General features: G+C 45.5%; 1 protein-coding gene across 1 annotated transcript in view; it reads right to left on the bottom strand.

The window, feature by feature from the left end:
• Positions 1-18192, bottom strand: part of BCAS3 (BCAS3 microtubule associated cell migration factor) — a 464753-nt gene that overhangs the window by 243377 nt on the left and 203184 nt on the right. The window contains exon 14 of the mRNA XM_070931996.1: positions 17303-17436. Within this exon, the coding sequence (XP_070788097.1) occupies positions 17303-17436 (134 nt within the window). The remainder of the gene's footprint in view (positions 1-17302; positions 17437-18192) is intronic.

The raw sequence follows: 18192 nt of genomic DNA, 5'->3' as shown, positions 1-18192 counted from the left end.
GGTCCTGGAGAGGGAGGCCCTGGCAACTCCTCTCCCTCACTCTCAGAGTCTGCATCTGTTGATAGCCCAGGCTCAGGCAATGAAGCCACAACACTTTCATGCCTAAGGCGGGACTAGAATACTCAGTCTCATTGTGATTGGTTCAAAGTCACTTTGCCAGCTTTCATGCCTAAGGCGGGACTAGAAAACTCAGTCTCCTGGTGATTGGCTCCAAAGTCATCCATCCAGCTTCCATGCCTAAGGAGGGACTAGAACACTCAGTCTCCTGGTGATTGGTTCAAAGTCACCTTGCCAGCTTTCATGCCTAAGGCGGGACTAGAACTCACAGGACTCCCTCTTTTTAGCCTGCTGCCTTAACCATTAGACTAGCGGTCCCCAACCTTTCTGGCACCAGGGACCAGTTTTATGGAAAACAACTTTTCCACAGACCGGAGGGGAGAGGGCATGGTTTCACGCGCAACCCAGATCCCATGCATGCGCAGATAAAGCTTTGCTCTCTCGCCCGCTGCTTGTACGGCCCGGTTTCCAAAGGGCCACGGCCTGATACCAGTCCACGGCCCAGAGTTTGGGGAACCCCTGCACTAGACCAAACCGGCTCTATTTTCAGAGTTTCGAAGAACTCTTGCTTACACCAACAAGCAAGCCAGCCTTCGGATTCCAAAGCCAGCATCCCTGGCGTGATCAATTTGGTATTTCTTTTGGACCGGTTCCTTGATGCCTGGGCTGCTGTTCCACATCTGGTAGCAGTTGAAGTAAAGGAAATTTTCCGGAACCAAATCAATATTTTTCTCAGCCTCCAAAGGTGTTTGTGAAGAAGGCGATGCTGTTGGCTGTAGATCTCCGATTAAGATCAGATTGGGTTTTGTCAACGTCAAATCTCTTTTCGGTATTGGTTGAACCTCTTGAGTTGTGGGGCTCGAGGATGGAGAATCCCGCTACCCTGAGAAGGTCCTGAAAGCATCTGAGCTCATTTCAGCTTCTGATTCTTCCCAGGGTTGGGGCCAAATCACACTAATTTAAGCGCTGGGAGACCAGCTCCTCACAGCTTCCTGCTCCAGTTAGGAGACAGTAAGGACGGTTGAACTCGGCTGACCATCCAAGCCATTCCGATTTCCAGAAAGAAGACTAATATTTTAACAAGGCAGGAAGCTTTTCTGAAAGCCTGTGATGTTTCCCGAGATACTGCATTAAATGGCGTGAATGCCTTTCAAGATCAAAAGGAATTTCTTTTCATCCCCTTTTTTTCCCCTGTGTACGGCTATTTTTGGGGAAGCTTAGGATTTTTTTTTTCCCCCTCTGAGGATCTTAATCATACTGTTCATAGAAACATACGAAAACCGATGGCTGAAAAAGACTTGGTGGTCCATCGAATCTGGCATTTGGGTTTGCTTGTTTTTTGTTTTCTTTTTAATTTGAGGGGCCCTTGGTGCTCTCTGAGCTTGCTTGCTTTCTTGCAGATGTTTCGTGACCCAAATTAGGTAGCATCATCAGTCCTCCCTGCAGTGCTGCGCTGATGATGTTGCCTAGTGGGGTCATGAAATGCCTGAAAGAAAACAACACAGCTCAGAGAGCACCAAAGACCCCCCCCCAGTCTTTTTTCTCCTCCTCCTCCTCCTCCTCCTCCTCCTCCTCCTCCTCCTCCTCCTCCTCCTCCTCCTCTTCTCCGCAAACCCCATTCCCTTCTAGCACTGATGATGTTGCCTAGTTCGGTCATAAAATGTCTGAAAGAAAACGACCAACCTCAGCACCAAGGACCGGACAGTTTAACCCTGAGCTACAAATATTCTCCTTTATTGATTGGTTGGTTGGTTTTGTTTTGTTTATTTTTAATTATTATTTTTTATATTTTAAGATGCTACCAAGTCAACGAAACAAAATCGCCTGCCAATGTCACCGAGATCAAACGTAAGAGCAAATGGATGTTAGGCAGGTCACACTAGTGACTGGAGTCCAAAATAGCTGGATGAACAAATAAACAATTGCTATTTATTTGCTAATGTCTACTGTCTATTTCACCTTGTGGAAACATAATACAGCAATTGCGTTTATTTGCTCATTAGATGTTTATCCCACCTTTATTTTTTTTTTATGAATATTTCAAGGTTGGGAACATATCCAGCACGTCTTCCTCCCCTTCGTTTCCCCATAACAACAACACTGTGAGGTGGGTTGAGATGACAAAGAGGCTGACCCAAAGTCACCCAGCCAAGCTTTCATACTTAAGACGGGACTAGAACTCCCAGTCTCCTGGTGATTGGCCGAAAATCATCCAGCTGGCTTTCACGCCTAAGGCGGGACCAGAACTCAGAATCTTCTGGTGATTGGTCAAAGTCACCCATCCAGCTGTCACACCTAATATGCGGAACTAGAACTCACAGTCTCCTGTCGCCAGCACCTTAATCACTACATCAAATTGATTTGGTCCTATTCCCCTAGAACCGTGATGGCGAACCTATGGCACACGTGCCATAGGTGGCACGCGGAACCATATCGTTGGGCACGCGAGCGTTGCCCAAGCTCAGCTCCAGCATGCCTGTGCGTGCTGGCCAGCTGATTTTTGGGCCTTCTGGGCCCACTGGAAGTTGGCAAACGGGCTGTTTCCGGCCTCTGGAAGGCCTCCGGTGGGGTGGGGAAGGCTGTTTTCGTCCTCCCCAGGCTCCTAGAAAGCCCCTGGAGCCTGGGGAGGGCAAAAAAAACGGGCCTACCATGCCCACCATGCTGTCACATGCCAAAACTGGGGGGGGGAGCATGGGATTGCGTGCCCATGCATGGGGGGGCAGGGCACCTAGAATTACGGGTGTGGGCACGCACACGCGTGATTACCCCGCACTCCCCCAGCTTTTGGCACGCGATGCCAAAAAGGTTAGCCATCCCTGCCCTAGAATTTCCAGAAGGACCAGGTTTTTGCCATCTGCCCCCTCATAAATTGGGGTCCCAAAACCCAGCGGAAAAGCTTTATGACTTTACATAAATATATTATCATTTACGTATCTCCCTGTGCAGGAAGGCCAAGACTCTTTTCAAGGTTTTATTTCCAAGAGCTGGAAAACTGCCCTTTTCCCACCCATGGCTACCTTTCTTCTTTGCTTTATTCCCCCATTTCATTTTTTTTAAAAAATTTGGCCTCTCTGTGATTTCATTATGTTGAAGGGTGTGTGTGTGTGTGTGTGTGTGTGTGTGAGCATCAAAGGTGGGCATAACCTGCCAGCCCCGAAATGAAAAGAAGACATTCTGTGTCCATAAACAAACCCGAGAAGCACAGTAGTGAGAAAAGGTAGCTGGTTTGGAATTTCATCCTTTTGCCTGATTTGTAAACTGCTCTAGAAATGTCAGCTCCTGCTAACACAGTGATGGAGAGTCGGTTTACCAAAAAAAAAGAAAAAAAAAAGCCTTTACAAATTCATCTCCACTTCAGAATTCAAATGTTCCTCCTCCTTAGATTTTACACAGCAGAAGACACCTACAGAACATAAAACCCTCTTTGATATAATGATTGGTTATTTTCTTTTTGGATGCACATTTTTTTACGTACACAGACCAAGGAGATTGAATAAAGAGAGAAAGTGTTGGAAGTATCAGGTTTAGGGGAAAGCAATGCTAGTTTGAGCTAGTCATTAAAGCACCAGGTTAAAAATCAGGAGATCATGAGTTCTAGTCCCGTCTTAGCCATGAAAGCTGGCTGGGTAAATTGGATTAATCACCAGGAGAGGGTCAGTTCTAGTCATGCCTTAGGCAAGAGACTGGATGACTTTTGATCAATCACCAGGAGATGGTGAGTTCTAGTCCCACCTTAGGTATGAAGGCCAGCTGGACCAATCACCAGGAGATGGAGAGATAGTTTGAGATCATGAATTCTAGTCCCGCCTTAGCCATGAAAGCTGGCTGGGTGAGTTGGATTAATCACCAGGAGATGGTGAGTTCTAGTCCCACTTTACACATGAAAGTCAGCTGGGTGACTTTGGGCCAATCACCAGGAGACAGCGAGTTCTAGTCCCGCCTTAGGAATGAAAGCCAGCTGGGTGACTTTGAGCCAATCACCAGGAGACGGTGAGTTCTAGTCCCGCCTTACACATGAAAGCCAGCTGGTGACTTTGAGCCAATCACCAGGAGACAGCGAGTTCTAGTCCCGCCTGAGGAATGAAAGCCAGCTGGGTGACTTTGAGCCAATCACCAGGAGACGGTGAGTTCTAGTCCCGCCTTACACATGAAAGCCAGCTGGGTGACTTTGGGCCACTCACCAGGAGACAGCGAGTTCTAGTCCCGCCTGAGGAATGAAAGCCAGCTGGGTGACTTTGAGCCAATCACCAGGAGACGGTGAGTTCTAGTCCCGCCTTAGGAATGAAAGCCAGCTGGGCGACTTTGAGCCAATCACCAGGAGACGGTGAGCTCTAGTCCCGCCTTAGGAATGAAAGCCAGCTGGGTGACTTTGAGCCAATCACCAGGAGACGGTGAGCTCTAGTCCCGCCTTAGGAATGAAAGCCAGCTGGGTGACTTTGGGCCAATCACCAGGAGACGGTGAGTTCTAGTCCCGCCTTAGCCATCAAAGCTGGTTGGGTGACTTTGGGCCACTCACTAGGAGAGGGTGAATTCTAGTTCTGCCTTAGGCATGAAAAGCAACTGGGTGACCTTGGGCCAGTCTTTCTCTCTCAGCCAACCCACCTCACACTTTTGCTGTTGTGGGGAAAACAGGAGGAGGAAAACGTGTTGGGTATGTTTGCCGCCTTGAGTTATTTGTAAAAATAATAAAGGCAGGATATAAAGAAATAAATCGAGTAAACATTGAAAAAAAGGGGGCACAGAGCTGGCTTTAGGAATGTCCCCAGGGAGGTTGAAAGACTCAAGTTGGCATTTGTGACCACACAGTTGAAGTCCCATCCTTTCCCACGTGTGTGTGTCAACACATACAAAACCCACAACCTTTGCAACTGCCCCAGAGAGGGAACTACTCGGGTCAATAGGTGCCTGGGGTTTCTGAATTTATACATGTTCTGCAAATAGCCAGGACAAAATAGCCAAGACTGATGCTCTCTGGCTGACATTGTGCAGGTTTCGTTCTAGATGTCCCTATTTCAGGTAATCTTCTGTGGGTCTACGAGCAACAATCTGTAAAGCCTAACCCTTTTCTTTTTCTTGTGCCCTCTAGAATAGTTGGATTCCGATGACGCAATGCGCAACCCAGGTCAAGGGATGTAATTTACTGACGCTCTCAGCCGAGTCCCTCTGAAAGGCTGCGAAAAAATTTAGCTCAGGGCCACATCTGATATTTTCAGGTGTAAATGCTTCCTTTTTAATTTTTTTTTTTTGTGGGGGTGGGGGAGATTGATTTTATTTTATTTTATTTTATTTTATTACATTTCTAAACCTCCCTTCTCCCGAAGGACTCAGGGCGGTGTACAGCCATATTAAAACAAACCCATCACAAAAATTAAAAACCGTTAAAATAAATTAAAGCAATTTGGCCATTATTAAAACCCTTAGCTCAAACCCCTTTAAAGAGAGAAACAACAACAACAACCCTGCGCATCAGCTATCAAGAATTCGGGAAATGTTATTTTTAAACCGTCCGGCTTTTTCTCTGCGTTACCGAAGACGCGCCTTGGCCCATACGGCACTGCCTATTTTAGAATCACCTTTTCCGTTAAACATCAGTGAAAACGGACACTTGGGTAATCACAGACCGATTGAGTAACACAAGCCTGAGTACACTGAGAAACCGCTATTTAAAGTTTTATTCCCATGTCGATTACAAGAAAGGCGACACCCAAGGGAAGAAGAGATGGACGAACGGACGTGCGGCACCAAAGCAGGAGTGGGGAGATTGATTTGCTGGCAGGGCTAATGGGTTATATGGGGGCGGAGGGAGTGCGTCGCCTTCCCCTACCTCACATATATAGACGGATAAATAAATAAAAGCATGGAAATATCAACGAGGGGTTCGGGGGCTTAATCCAAGCCCACGGACTTTCCCGCTGGACTCAGCCACTCAAAAGCAACAGCGATGTCTTATTTCGGCTCAGCTCAGCCAGTCTCTACCATGTTTTCCCGAAAATAAGATGGGGTCGTATGTTAATTTTTGCTCCAAAAGACGCATTAGGGCTTATTTTCTGGTTAGGTCTTATTTTGGGGGAAATACGGTACTAAATGCACCCCTCTGGCTGACAATCTTAACTGGGGCTTATTTTTGGGGTAGGACTCATATTACGAGCATCCTGAAAAATCATGCTAGGACTTATTTTCCGGTTGGGTCTTATTTTCAGGGAAACAGGGTAGCTCAGGGGTGTTAAACTCAAGGTCCGTGGGCTGGATGCAGCCTGAGGGATGCTTAAATCTGGAAATAGCAAAGGGCCGGACGGCGGTGTCTCTGGCAGTGAAAATGGGGCATGGGGGGGCTCATGCCGCCCCTGTGCACTCATTTTTGGCTTGGAAAGCCTCCTGCAGCACTTTGCTGGCCAAAACGGGGCATGGGGCCCCCACGCACGCCCCCCCCATGCCCCGTTTTGGCCAGCAGGGTGCTGCAGGAAGCATCCGTCTTGTCTCCCACCCCCCGGCCTGCCCCCCCCCAGTGGCCCGCGAAGGAGAATTACAATGCTGATCCGGCCCTCAAAGAAATCCAGTTTGACACCGCTGCTCTAGCTGCATTTCTCTAGTCCCGTGATGGCAAACCTTTGGCACGCGTGCCCAAAGTTGCACACAAAGCCATATCGCCTGGCATGCGCAGGCTTGCCTTTTTGTATTCTGGGTTTCTGGCACACATGCATGCATGATGGTCAGCTGTCCTTTGCATGCGTGGCAGTGCCATAACCGATATGCGCATGTGCGCTGGCCAGCTGATTGTCAGGTGTTTTATTTATTTATTTATTTATTTATTTATTTATTTATTATTTATTTATTTATTTATTATTCATTCATTTATTTATTTATTTATTTATTTATTTATTTATTTATTTATTTATTTATTATTTATTTATTTATTTATTTATTATTTAATTCGGCTTATATGCCGCCCTATCTCACAATGGACTCAGGGCGGCTCACAACAATAAAACACAAGCCACAATAAAAATAAAGACTAAAATCTAAAAAATTTAAAATTAACCCATTAAAACCCTTAAAACCCCGTCATCAGACCAGGTCAAGAGATTTGAAAAGCCAAGTTTTTAATTCCCGGCGGAAGGTGCGAAGGTCAGGCGCTAGTCGGAGCTCCAAGGGGAGTTGATTCCAGAGGGTGGGCACCCCAACCGAGAAGGCTCTACTCCTGGGAGCCGCCAGCCGCCACTGTCTAGCCGACGGCACCCTGAGTAGGCCCTCTCTATGGGCACGTGTGCATGCGCGCTAGAACCCGGAAGTTCGGCTTTTCCGGAGCACGGTATCTTTGTCTGCGTGGCAGTGCCAAAAACTGGCCTGCACATGTGCAACAGCCAGATGATCGTCAGGCATGCATGCGCATTAGAACCTGGAAGTTTGGCTTTTCCAGAGCGCAATACTTTTGCACGTGTGGCAATGCTGAAAACCGGCCTGCGCATGCGTGCTGGTCAGCTGATCGTCGGGTGAGCAACCATGCTAGAACCTGGAAGTTCGGCTTTTCTGGAGTGCGGCCCTGATGAGTGAGTGCGTGCGTGCGTGCGATTTCCGAGCGACCTTTCGCCATCACTGCTCTAGTCTTTTCCTGATATAAAATAAAGTGTTCAAAGTTTTCAGATGGCATCCTGATCATCTGTTGTGACCCCGACTCCCGAGCCTGCCCTAACAGAGGAAGAGGACTCAGAAGGTGATGGGGAGGAACTGACAAGGCCTCCCTCTCCAGGACCCTCCTCTCTGGCAATGCCTCAGGTTCCATCCGAAGGCCAAGAAGAACAGCCTGGGAGGTGCCAGGAGGAAGGCATATCGGAGCACCAATTGATAGGGAGCGAGGATGATGAATCCTGGCTTGATCCCAGGCAGTGTCGGAGGGAGAAGCGTGCGCAGCAACGGAAGAGGCATGGGAGGGCCAGAGATTGAGCTAAGTCACGGAGCCACGCCCCACCAGGAATAAAAGTGGGTGGGATTGCTCTTCAGGCTTTGTGACAGACAAAGTTAAACCCTGAAAGTCACATTGTGATCTCTGAAATTCGGCTTGGATATATTTTGGACTGAACATTGACTAAACTCTTGTCTCGTGGATAATTTGTTGCTCCTGGAATGGACTGAAGATAAGTCCTCTTCTGCTTTATGGGAGTGAAAACGGTCTTGGCAGGCATTCGGCAGTTTGCTGCCAAAACCTTGGTCTGCCAAGAATTCTAATCTGTTTACCTAATAAAATATTGGCAGGCGTGCTTGGTATTACATTTGCCTGTGTGAGGAAGGGGGACGGAACATCATCCTGGCCTAGAGGGGCTTGGAGTGAAGCAGCTGCCAATAAAAAGCAACAGAATAGAGATGGGGAGTCATCCCCATCTCACTTCTGGTTCCTTTTCCCCGCATGAGGCTCTATACCAGTATTTCTCAAGTTTGGCCAGTTTACGATTGGCAGACGTCAACTCCATGCTGGCTGGGGAATTCTGGGAGTTGAAGTCCACCCATCTTACTGGCCAAGCTTGAGAAACACTGCTCCACGCATATCTAAAACTGGTCTCAATACCTTTTCTTAAAAGTTATATGTCAATTGAAACTTATCTGTGATGGAGTTGTGCTAGGGGAAAGAAAAGGCCTAATGCACCTCACCTCCCTTCTAGCACTGATGACGTTACTTGGTTGGGTCATGAAACGTCTCCAAGAAAAACCACCAAGCTCAGAGAGCACCAAGGACTCCACAATTCTATTTAACTTGGAAAACTACTTTCTGCTGTTGGGTAAAGGAAAGCAGTTGACTCACTGTAACCTGCTAGCTTTGAATTAAGAAACAAGGACTGGGGAGTTTGAGCTGTGCATATTTGTGGACCTGTGTGTGTATGAGAGAGAGAGGGAGGGAGGGAGGGAAGAGCCTTGATAGTACAGGGGTTTAGTGCACCCTGTTATTAACACAGCTGCCTGCAATTTCTGCTGGTTCGAATCTCTCCAAGGCTCAAGGTTGACTCAGCCTTCCATCCTTTCTAAGGTAGGTGAAATGAGGACCCAGTTTGTGGGGGCAATAAGCTGACTTTGTATAAAATATACAAAAGAATGAAGGCTATTGCTTAACGCATTGTAAGCCGCCCTGAGTCTCCGGAGAAGGGCGGCATATAAATCAAATTAAAAAAAAAAAAAAAAGAAAGGAGAGGGATACGGAAGAGTTAGGGTTAATTAATTAATTGTAATTATTTAAAACATTAATTACTTAGATAGAATAACGTAACTGGAAGGGACCTTGGAGGTCATCTAGTCTTACACCTTGCCTGAGCAGGAGATCATAGGTCAGTGATGGCTAACCTTTTGGTCGTTGTGTGCCAAAAGCGGGGGGAGCATGGGGCGGGGTCACGCACATGCGTGCCCACACCCATAATTCAATGCCCCCACCCCGCACTCCCACACATGCACACGTGACCCCCCCATGCTCCCCACGCTTTTGGCATGTGATGGCACGGTGGGCCCACTAGGCCCATTTTCTGCCCTCCCCAGGCTCCAGAGGCTTTCTAGGAGTCTGCCTTCCCTACAGCCCGTTTCCTGACTTCCGGTGGGACCGGAAGGGCCAAAAATCAGCTGGTCGGCACACGCATGTGTGCTGGAGCTGAACTAGGGCAAGACTCGTGTGCCCACAGATACGGCTCTGTGTACCACCTGTGGCACGCGTGCCATAGGTTCGCCATCACGGTCATAGGTGGTATTCAGCCGGTTCGGACCAATTCACCTGAACAGGTAGCGGAAATCGTGGATGGGCCTACCCACCCACGCCTGGCTCTATGCCATCTATTTAGGCACGTTTTGTGGCTGGGCACGAGCAAAGCGTATGCACGGAAGGCTGGGCGCATGTGTGGAAGGCAGGCGCACATGCAAACCAGGCGCTCGGGTGCACAAAGCAAGCATGCGTGCGCGTGGTGAACCGGTAGTAACATAATCCGAAACCCACCGCTGCAGGAGACCCTATACCATTTCAGGCAAATTGTTGTCCGATCTCTTCTTAAAAGCCTCCAGTGATGGAGCACCCACAAGTTCTGGTGGCAAGCTGTTCCACTGGTTAATTGTTCTCACTGTTAGGAAATTTCTCCCTAATTCCAGATTGCTCCTCTCCTTGATTAGTTTCCATCCATTATTCCTTGTTTGGCCTTTAGGTGCTTTGGAGAATAGCTTGATCCCCTCTTCTCCGTGGCGGCCCCTCAAATACAGAAGAATGTTATCATGCCTCCCTTAGTCCTTCTCTTCCTTAGACTAGACATCCCCAATTCCTGCAACTGTTGTTTATATCAGTGGTCCCCAACCTTTTTATCGCCGCGGCCCGCTGAGCGCGCGCAGGGGTGGGGGCACGGCCCAGGAGCTTTTGCGCACGGCCCATTGCGTACGGCCCAGGAGCCTTTGCGCTGCAGCGTTTATGTCCCCCGGCCGCTGCGTGGCCTGGTGCCAGGTACTCCACGGCCCGGCACCGGTCCGCGGACCGGGGGTTGGGGACCACTGGTTTATATGTTTTAGCCTCCAGTCCCCTAATCTTCTTGGTTGCTCTTCTCTACACTCTTTCCAGAGTCTCAACGTCTTTTTTCTATTGTGGCAACCAAAACTGGATGCAGCGTTCCAAGTGCGGTCTTACTGAGGCTTTGTAAAGCGGCGCTAATCCTAATTTTTGAGTAGAAATGGAAATTAAAATAACATCCGTCTTAGAAGGGCTAAGAATTACAGGCTGTGGAACGTGAAAAATCCAGGGCTGATAACTAAGGGGTTGCAGACTGAAAACCCACCCTTAAAAAAAAAAAAAACAACAACCCTCCTCCGACAACAAAGAGCAATTTACGGAAGCAGTTTTCGGGAACAAAGGATTCTCCAGACATTGTTTTTCTCACTGCCAAAATAGAGGTACCTCTGTTAACATGCAAGAGCTAAAAACACACCCGTGCAATTACGGAAATGTTCAAAATGATAGGGTAGCCTTGGCAACCCCAACCCCCCAATTTGGCCTTGCTCTCAGCCGACTTCGGGATGCCAAGGGGCTGTAAGATCCAGGCGATGCCTTGTGCCCAAGGGTGCCAACCTGGCTGGGTTATTTTATTTTTAATTTATTTATTTTTTTCAGACATTTTTTTGCAATCCGTTGTTTTTCTCCGTTATGGTTATAAAGTTTGCTTTCTGCTCCAGAGTCTGAGCCAGCTTAAAATTGCATATATTTAAATAAATTAGAACCAAGCCAAACCCACCGTGTAACTTTTGTCAAGCCAGGCCAATAAATCTCCCTTCCCCTTGTTGGTTTTTCATCCTCCCTTCAGACACGCGTTGCCTTTGTCTTGTGCGCAGGCAACCTCAGCTGACTTCTTTCGCCCCAAGTGACTTTATGAGGATGTTCACGAAATGTTCCTGATTGGCCAAGAGGGACCTTGTGACTCGACCGGCGTAACAAAAAGAAAGCCAAACCAAACACTAACAATAAACAGGGTTTTTTTTTTTTTTTTAAGGTGACTTGTTCATATACGAGATCGAACCCAAATCTAGCATTTTCAAAGGCTGTCCTTGGTGCCCTCTGAGCTTGGTTGTTTTCTTGAAGACGTTTCATGACCCAACAAGGTAATGCCATCAGGGTTACCAGGGAGTGGGGTTTGCTCTCTTTTGATGAATTAGTGGCTTACTCTGTCGTTTCACCAGCAATCAACACCCAGAGAAGCAGAGATTAACAACCAGATTACTACTACACCAACAGGAGCCTGGTGGTGCAGTGGACTAAACTACTGTTAAAGTAGTATTTAGCTGCCAGCTGCCTGCAATTAGTGAGAGTTCAAATCTCACCAGGCTCAAGGTTGACTCAGCCTTCCATCCTTCCGAGGTAGGTAAAATGAGGACCCGGAATGTGAGGTCCATAAGACGATTTTGTATAAAAAAGAACACCGCTTAGGGGGGGCTGAAAGCCCTACTAAGCAGGTATATACAAAAGTATGAAGGCTATTGCTTAACGCATTGTAATCCGCCCTGAGTCTCCGGAGAACGGCAGCATACAGGATGGATAAAAATCAATGGATTTTTTTTAAAAAATCAAAAATATCAGATTTTTTTTATTTAAATCAGATTTTTTTTATTTAAATCGGATTTTTTTTATTTTTATCGAATTTATTTTAATAAAAAACTTTTGGGGCAAAAATCTATCGTAAGATAGTTTTCTATTTAAGATACGTAAATAATTTAGTTTCTTCAGCATGAAACGGAGCTTAGTTATGTAGCACGAGGCTGTATATTCTGCAACACTGGGACTATCGGTGAGTCAACAGTGGGTCAAAGGAGGAGCAGAGATGACAGTTGCTCTTTAAAAATTATGGTTTAAATCGAGTTGATTTAAAACAAGCCTTTTTACTAGTGATTTAAATCATGATTTAAATTGTGATTTAAATCAACTCGATTTAAATCAAATCCACCCTGGCGGCATATAAATCAAACTAATAAATAATAAATCAAAATCAAACTAATAAACTATCAAGAAGTAAATGCATCTCAATCAAGGAACTATCAACTCAGATAAGCAAGCTAACACCCAAGGGGCAACTTTTTAAAGAAGCAACTGGACTTTCTGGTTTTTCTTGGAAGGCGTTTCACTTCTCATCCAAGGAGCTTCATCAGCTCTGACTGGAGGGTGGAGGAATGGAAGGATTTCTACTCCTTGCAGACAGCTGGTCATTTGCATTCTTTTTAGAGAGTCGTTGAGGCCACTTGGAGGTTTGTCTGTGTCCCTCAGGGTCACCTGAGTGGTGCAAATGGGGGTGGAGACTTCTTGGCTGCAGGATGATTTCTGCCTTCTGCCCCTTGTGACAGGCGCAGGCTGTTGGGGATGAGCCTGTATGGTCTGCATCTCAAACTGAAGCACGAATGGTTCCTGTAGTCTGCAAACAACCTGCAGCCAAGAAGGCTCCACCCCCATTTGCGCCATTCAGGTGACTCTGAGGACACAGACAAACCTCCAAGCGGCCTCCAAGACTCTCTAAAAGGATGCAAATGACTAGCCACTTGCAAGAAATATAAATCCTTCCGTTCCGCACCATCCTGTCAGAGCTGAAGAAGCTCCTTGGATGATGAGAATAATAATAATAATAATAATAATAATAATAATAATAATAATTATTATTATTATTATTATTATTATTATTATTATTATTATTAAAAAAAAGAAAAAAATTTGGTTCATTGACATTGCAATACCTGGTGATGCACGAATTGAAGATAAGCAGCAAGAAAAAATCACAAAGTACCGGGACTTACAAATTGAAGTTGAGCGACTGTGGAAAAAGAAATCGTGTGTTGTCCCGATTGTAATTGGAGCCCTTGGAGCAATACCCAAAGGGCTACCCCGCTATTTAGAAATTCTAAAATTGCCGGACTTGAACATTTTGACTCTACAAAAAACCACCTTACTCGGAACAGCTTACATCCTCCGACGATACCTTAACAGTTCCTAGGTCCTTGGTTAGGACTCGAGCTGCTGAGCTATTAACCAGCCTCAAAGGCTGTGAATCTCACTAAAGATTAACCAATAAATAATTATTATTATTTAATAATTAATTATTATTATTATTATTATTATTATTATTATTATTATTATTATTATTATTATTATTATTATTTTATTTCATTTCTATACCGCCCTTCTCCCGAAGGACTCAGGGCGGTTTACAGCCTATTTAAAAACACAAAACAAAACAACGATTAAAATTTAAAATCATTAAATAGATTAGGCTTAAATTAAAATCCCAGAAATTTAAAATACCCCAATTTAAAATTATTATATTGGTAGCCCATGTCTGAAGCGAAATGTCTTCAAAAAAAAACCCCAGATAGTCCAGTGGCCTCTTGAAAAAAAGCACCTTTGGACAACCATGTCCTGGATGACTGGGAATCTCCATAGGACAAACAACCTAACAGTAAATATCAGTCTAGTCAAGGAACCACCAAGATCACTGCCATTAACACTGGCAGGACAAGCCACTTGAATATAAACAGAGTGTAAACCTATCTTCCCTTCTAGACTGATGATGTTACCTAGTTGGGTAATGAAAGATCTGCAAGAAATCAACCAAGCACGGAAAGCCCGGAGCTACAAGTATTCTCTTCCATTGGCATTTTCAAATGCCAATTCACCCAAAGTTGAACATGTAATATACAGTCTTTCTTAAGTAGGGAGACAATCTGAATGTCGAAGACTTGGTTCTACGTTACTTACTACATCAATGATCTTCCTTCTGGGATTTTGTACCTCACTTCAGAGCTTTAAAAAACCCTCTTATCGTTCTGTTTTTGGTTTCTGCTTTCTTTTGTTTTGACTGTGAGGGGGGTTCTCACGGTTGACTCTTATTGCTCTTGTTTCCTTGTTTTAATTGTGACTTTACAGGATTATATCTTTATTTACTGCACATTCCCCCAGAAGGAAATCAGAATATAATAATATAACAAAACTTCAGAAGTCGTGGGTGCTCCATCACCGGAGGCTTTCGAGAAGAGACTGGACAGCCACCTGTCAGAAATGGTACAGGGTCTCCTGCTTGAACAGGGGGTTGGACTGGATGACCTACAAGGTCCCTTCCAACTGTATTCTATTCCTATTCCTATTCCTATTCCTATTCAGATTCTACTCAACTCTACTCTACTCTACTCTACTCTACTCTACTCAACTCTAACTCTACTCTACCCTACCCTATCCTACTCCTGTGCTGTTCTGTTCTGTTCTGTCCTCTGTCCTGTCCTGTCCTGTCCTGTCCTGTCCTACCCTACCCTACCCTACCCTACCTTCTGTTCTGTTCTGTTCTGTTCTGTCCTGTCCACTATTCTGTCCTGTCCTGTCCTGTCCTTTCCTACCCTACCCTACCCTACCTTCTGTTCTGTTCTGTTTCGTTCTGTTCCGTTCCCTTCCATATACAACTATATTCTATATTTTATTCTATTCTATATTCTATCCTATCCTATCCTATCCTATCCTATCCTATCCTATCCTATCCTATCGGAGGATTATCTTGATCAGCAGCTTATAAACAGCCAAAAGAAATAAAAATCTTATATAATAAAGCATGAAATGCTTTCAACCTCCCCAAGTGGGTATTTTAGGACTGAATTCTGAAACAAAAGGCTCTTCTGTACAGCTTTAAGTTATTACCAGCCTCCTTCCAGCTGGTCAAACATTGTGCTGCCCACAGGTTATGGGAGTTAAAATTCCAACTCGGGGGGCGGGGGGGAGAACGTGAGAAGTCTAAGGAGACTCGGAGCTGGTTTATAGCCAAGAGGAAAGTATTACTGCACTTCGGAAGTGCAATGTTCAGAAGTGAAATTAACATGATCCCAGTGTGGCTTAACTCCCACAGAGTGGTTTGTACAGATTGCAATGTATGACACCATCAGTAAGGGATAACAGCAGCACTAGGAGTGGCATGATAGCAGTCTTCCAATATTTGAGGGGGTTTCACAAAGAAGATGGGGGGGTCCATCTAGTCTCCAAAGCACCGGAAGGGAGAAGAAGAAGGAACGGACGGAAACTAATCAAGGAGAGAAGCAACCTAGAACCAAGAAGAAATTTTCTGATTGTGAGAACAATTAATTGGTGGAACTCCTTGCCACCAGAAATAGTAGGTGCTCCACATCACTGGAGGTTTTCAAGAAGAGATTGGACAACCGTTTGTCTGACATGGTATCTCCTACTAGAACAGTGGGTTGGGCTAGAGGACCTCTAAGGTCCCTTCCAACTCTGTTATTCTGTTAAGGAAATAGGGGTGACATGATAGCAGTCTTCCAATATTTGAGGGGCTGCCACCAATATGAGGGGACCAACCTCTTCTCCAAAGCACCTGAAGGCAGGGCAAGAAGCAATGGATGGAAACTAACCAAGGCGAGAAGTAACTCAGAATAAGGAGAAATTTTCTGACAGTGAGAAAAATTAACCAGTGGAACAACTTGCCATTAGAAGTTATGGGTGCTCCACCACTGGAGGTTTTCAAGAAGAGATTGGACAACCATTTCTCTGACATGTTATAGGGTCTCCTGCTTGAGCAGGGAGTTAGACTAGAAGACCTCCAAGGTCCCTTCCAACTGTGTTATTCCCTCCATGTTTTTCCTTCAAATATTTAATCTCTTTTTACTTTTGTACCGACAGCAATATTGCATTGTACAAGGTATGTAAGCTATTAAGGGTCGTATGTAATCCTTGAATTATGACTACAATTGGGACCAGAATTTTCATTGCTAAGCAAGGCAGTTGTTAAAGTGAGTCAAGTCTGATTTTATAACCTTTTTTTTGCCATGGTTATTAAGCGAATCATTGCAGTTGTTAAGCGATTCACAGGGTTGTTAAGCAAATCCAGCTTCTCCCATTGACTTTGCTTTTCGGAAGCCAGCTGGGAAAGATGCAAATGGAGGTCACATGACCTTGGGATGTTGCAACCATCACAAATACAAGCCAGTTGCCAAACAACCGAATTTTGGTCATGTGACTGTGGAGATGCTGCAATGGTCATAATAGCAATAGCCCTTAGACTTATATACCGCTTCGCAGTGCTTTACGGCCCTCTTTAAGCGGTTTTGCAGAGTCAGCATCTTTCCCCCAACAATCTGGGTCCTCATTTTACCGACCTCGGAAAGGATGGAAGGCTGAGTCAACCCTGAATCAGTCAGGATCGAACTCCTGACAGTGGGCAGAGTTTGCCTGCAATAGCACTTAGACTTATGTACCTCTTTACAGTGCTTTACAGCCCTCTCTAAGCAGTTTACAAAGTCAGCCTCTTGCCCCCAACAATCTGGGTCCTCATTTGACCAACCTCGGAAAGGATGGAAGGCTGAGTCGACCTGGTGAGATTCGAACTGCCAATTTGCAGTCAGCCGGCAGTCAGCAGTCAGCAGAAGCAGCCTGCAGTACTGCATTCTAACCACTGCGCCACCGTGGCTCATAATATTTGGCAAACTGTTGGCTCCTTGATTTAAGATCGAACTCAGCCGCCTTTTATCCTCTTGTTTAAAAAAAAGAAAAAAAGAAAAAAGAAAAGGAAGAAAACCACAAGCAGATGAATCGTTTACAGAAACATATGAACCTTTGCTAAGTGGCCTTCCTCAGACTTGACTGCAAGGCCAGCAGTTTTCACGGACACCCACGACGAATCTCCGATTGCCTTGCCAATTTGAGACAGAAGCCTCCTGCTTCTCCCCACCCCCCCCACTTCCCCTCCCCACCCCGGTCCCTTCGGCCACTTACTTTGGCTTCGGTCTCTCCGCGGTGTAACGTGTACAAATGATGGACGGCGCTTTGAGAAGACGACCAGGGGTGGGTGAGGATTTGGAAGATGTGGAAATCGTGGCCCAGGGTGTCTGCTGTGACCAGGAGCATGCCTGAATGGGGGGGAAAAAAGAGAGAAAAGTGGACACGTGAGAAAGAAAGCACATGGCAGGCTGTGTGTTGTTGTGGAGTGGGGCTCCAGCAACGTATGGTTCGGTTGCATCGGTTCCTCTCCAACGTGTGGGGGGAAAAAAAGGAACATGAACAGAAATCTACATTCATTCATTCATTCATTCATTCATTCATTTATTTATTTATTTATTATATTTCTATACCGCCTTTCTCCCGTAGGACTCAAGGCAGTGTACAGTCAAGAAAAATATAGATACACAAACTTTTAAATCATTGGCAAAAGGTTTTTTTTTTCTTTATAATACGGTATAAAATACAATAACCGTATTGAATACTACGGTATAGTGCAATATCGGGGTTTTCAATTTCAATTATATAGAATGTAAAGGATGTATGTTTGTGTTTTTATTTTTACAGTTTTAATTGTACACTGAAGACGGCATTGAATTTCATTGTAACCATGTGCAATGACAATAAAGTAAACGAAACTAAACAACTAAACTAAAAAAGGTATTTTAATTCCATTGTTCATATGAGAGGTAGCCCTCCGCTTATGACCACAACTGAAGCCAAAATTTCTGTGGCTAAGTTGTTACGTGAGTTTTGCCTCACTTTACGACCTTTCTTGCTCCAGCTGTTAGCCAAATCGCTGCAGTTTGTATAACACGGTTGTGGATAGGATAGGATAGGATAGGATAGGATGGGATGGGATGGGATGGGATGGGATGGGACGGGAC

Source organism: Pituophis catenifer, unplaced genomic scaffold, assembly GCF_029215685.1.
Source record: "Pituophis catenifer annectens isolate HBS135680 unplaced genomic scaffold, rPitCat1.0.hap2 SCAF_1, whole genome shotgun sequence".
Lineage (NCBI taxonomy): Eukaryota > Metazoa > Chordata > Lepidosauria > Squamata > Colubridae > Pituophis > Pituophis catenifer.
This window is presented reverse-complemented; position numbering and strand designations above follow the sequence as displayed.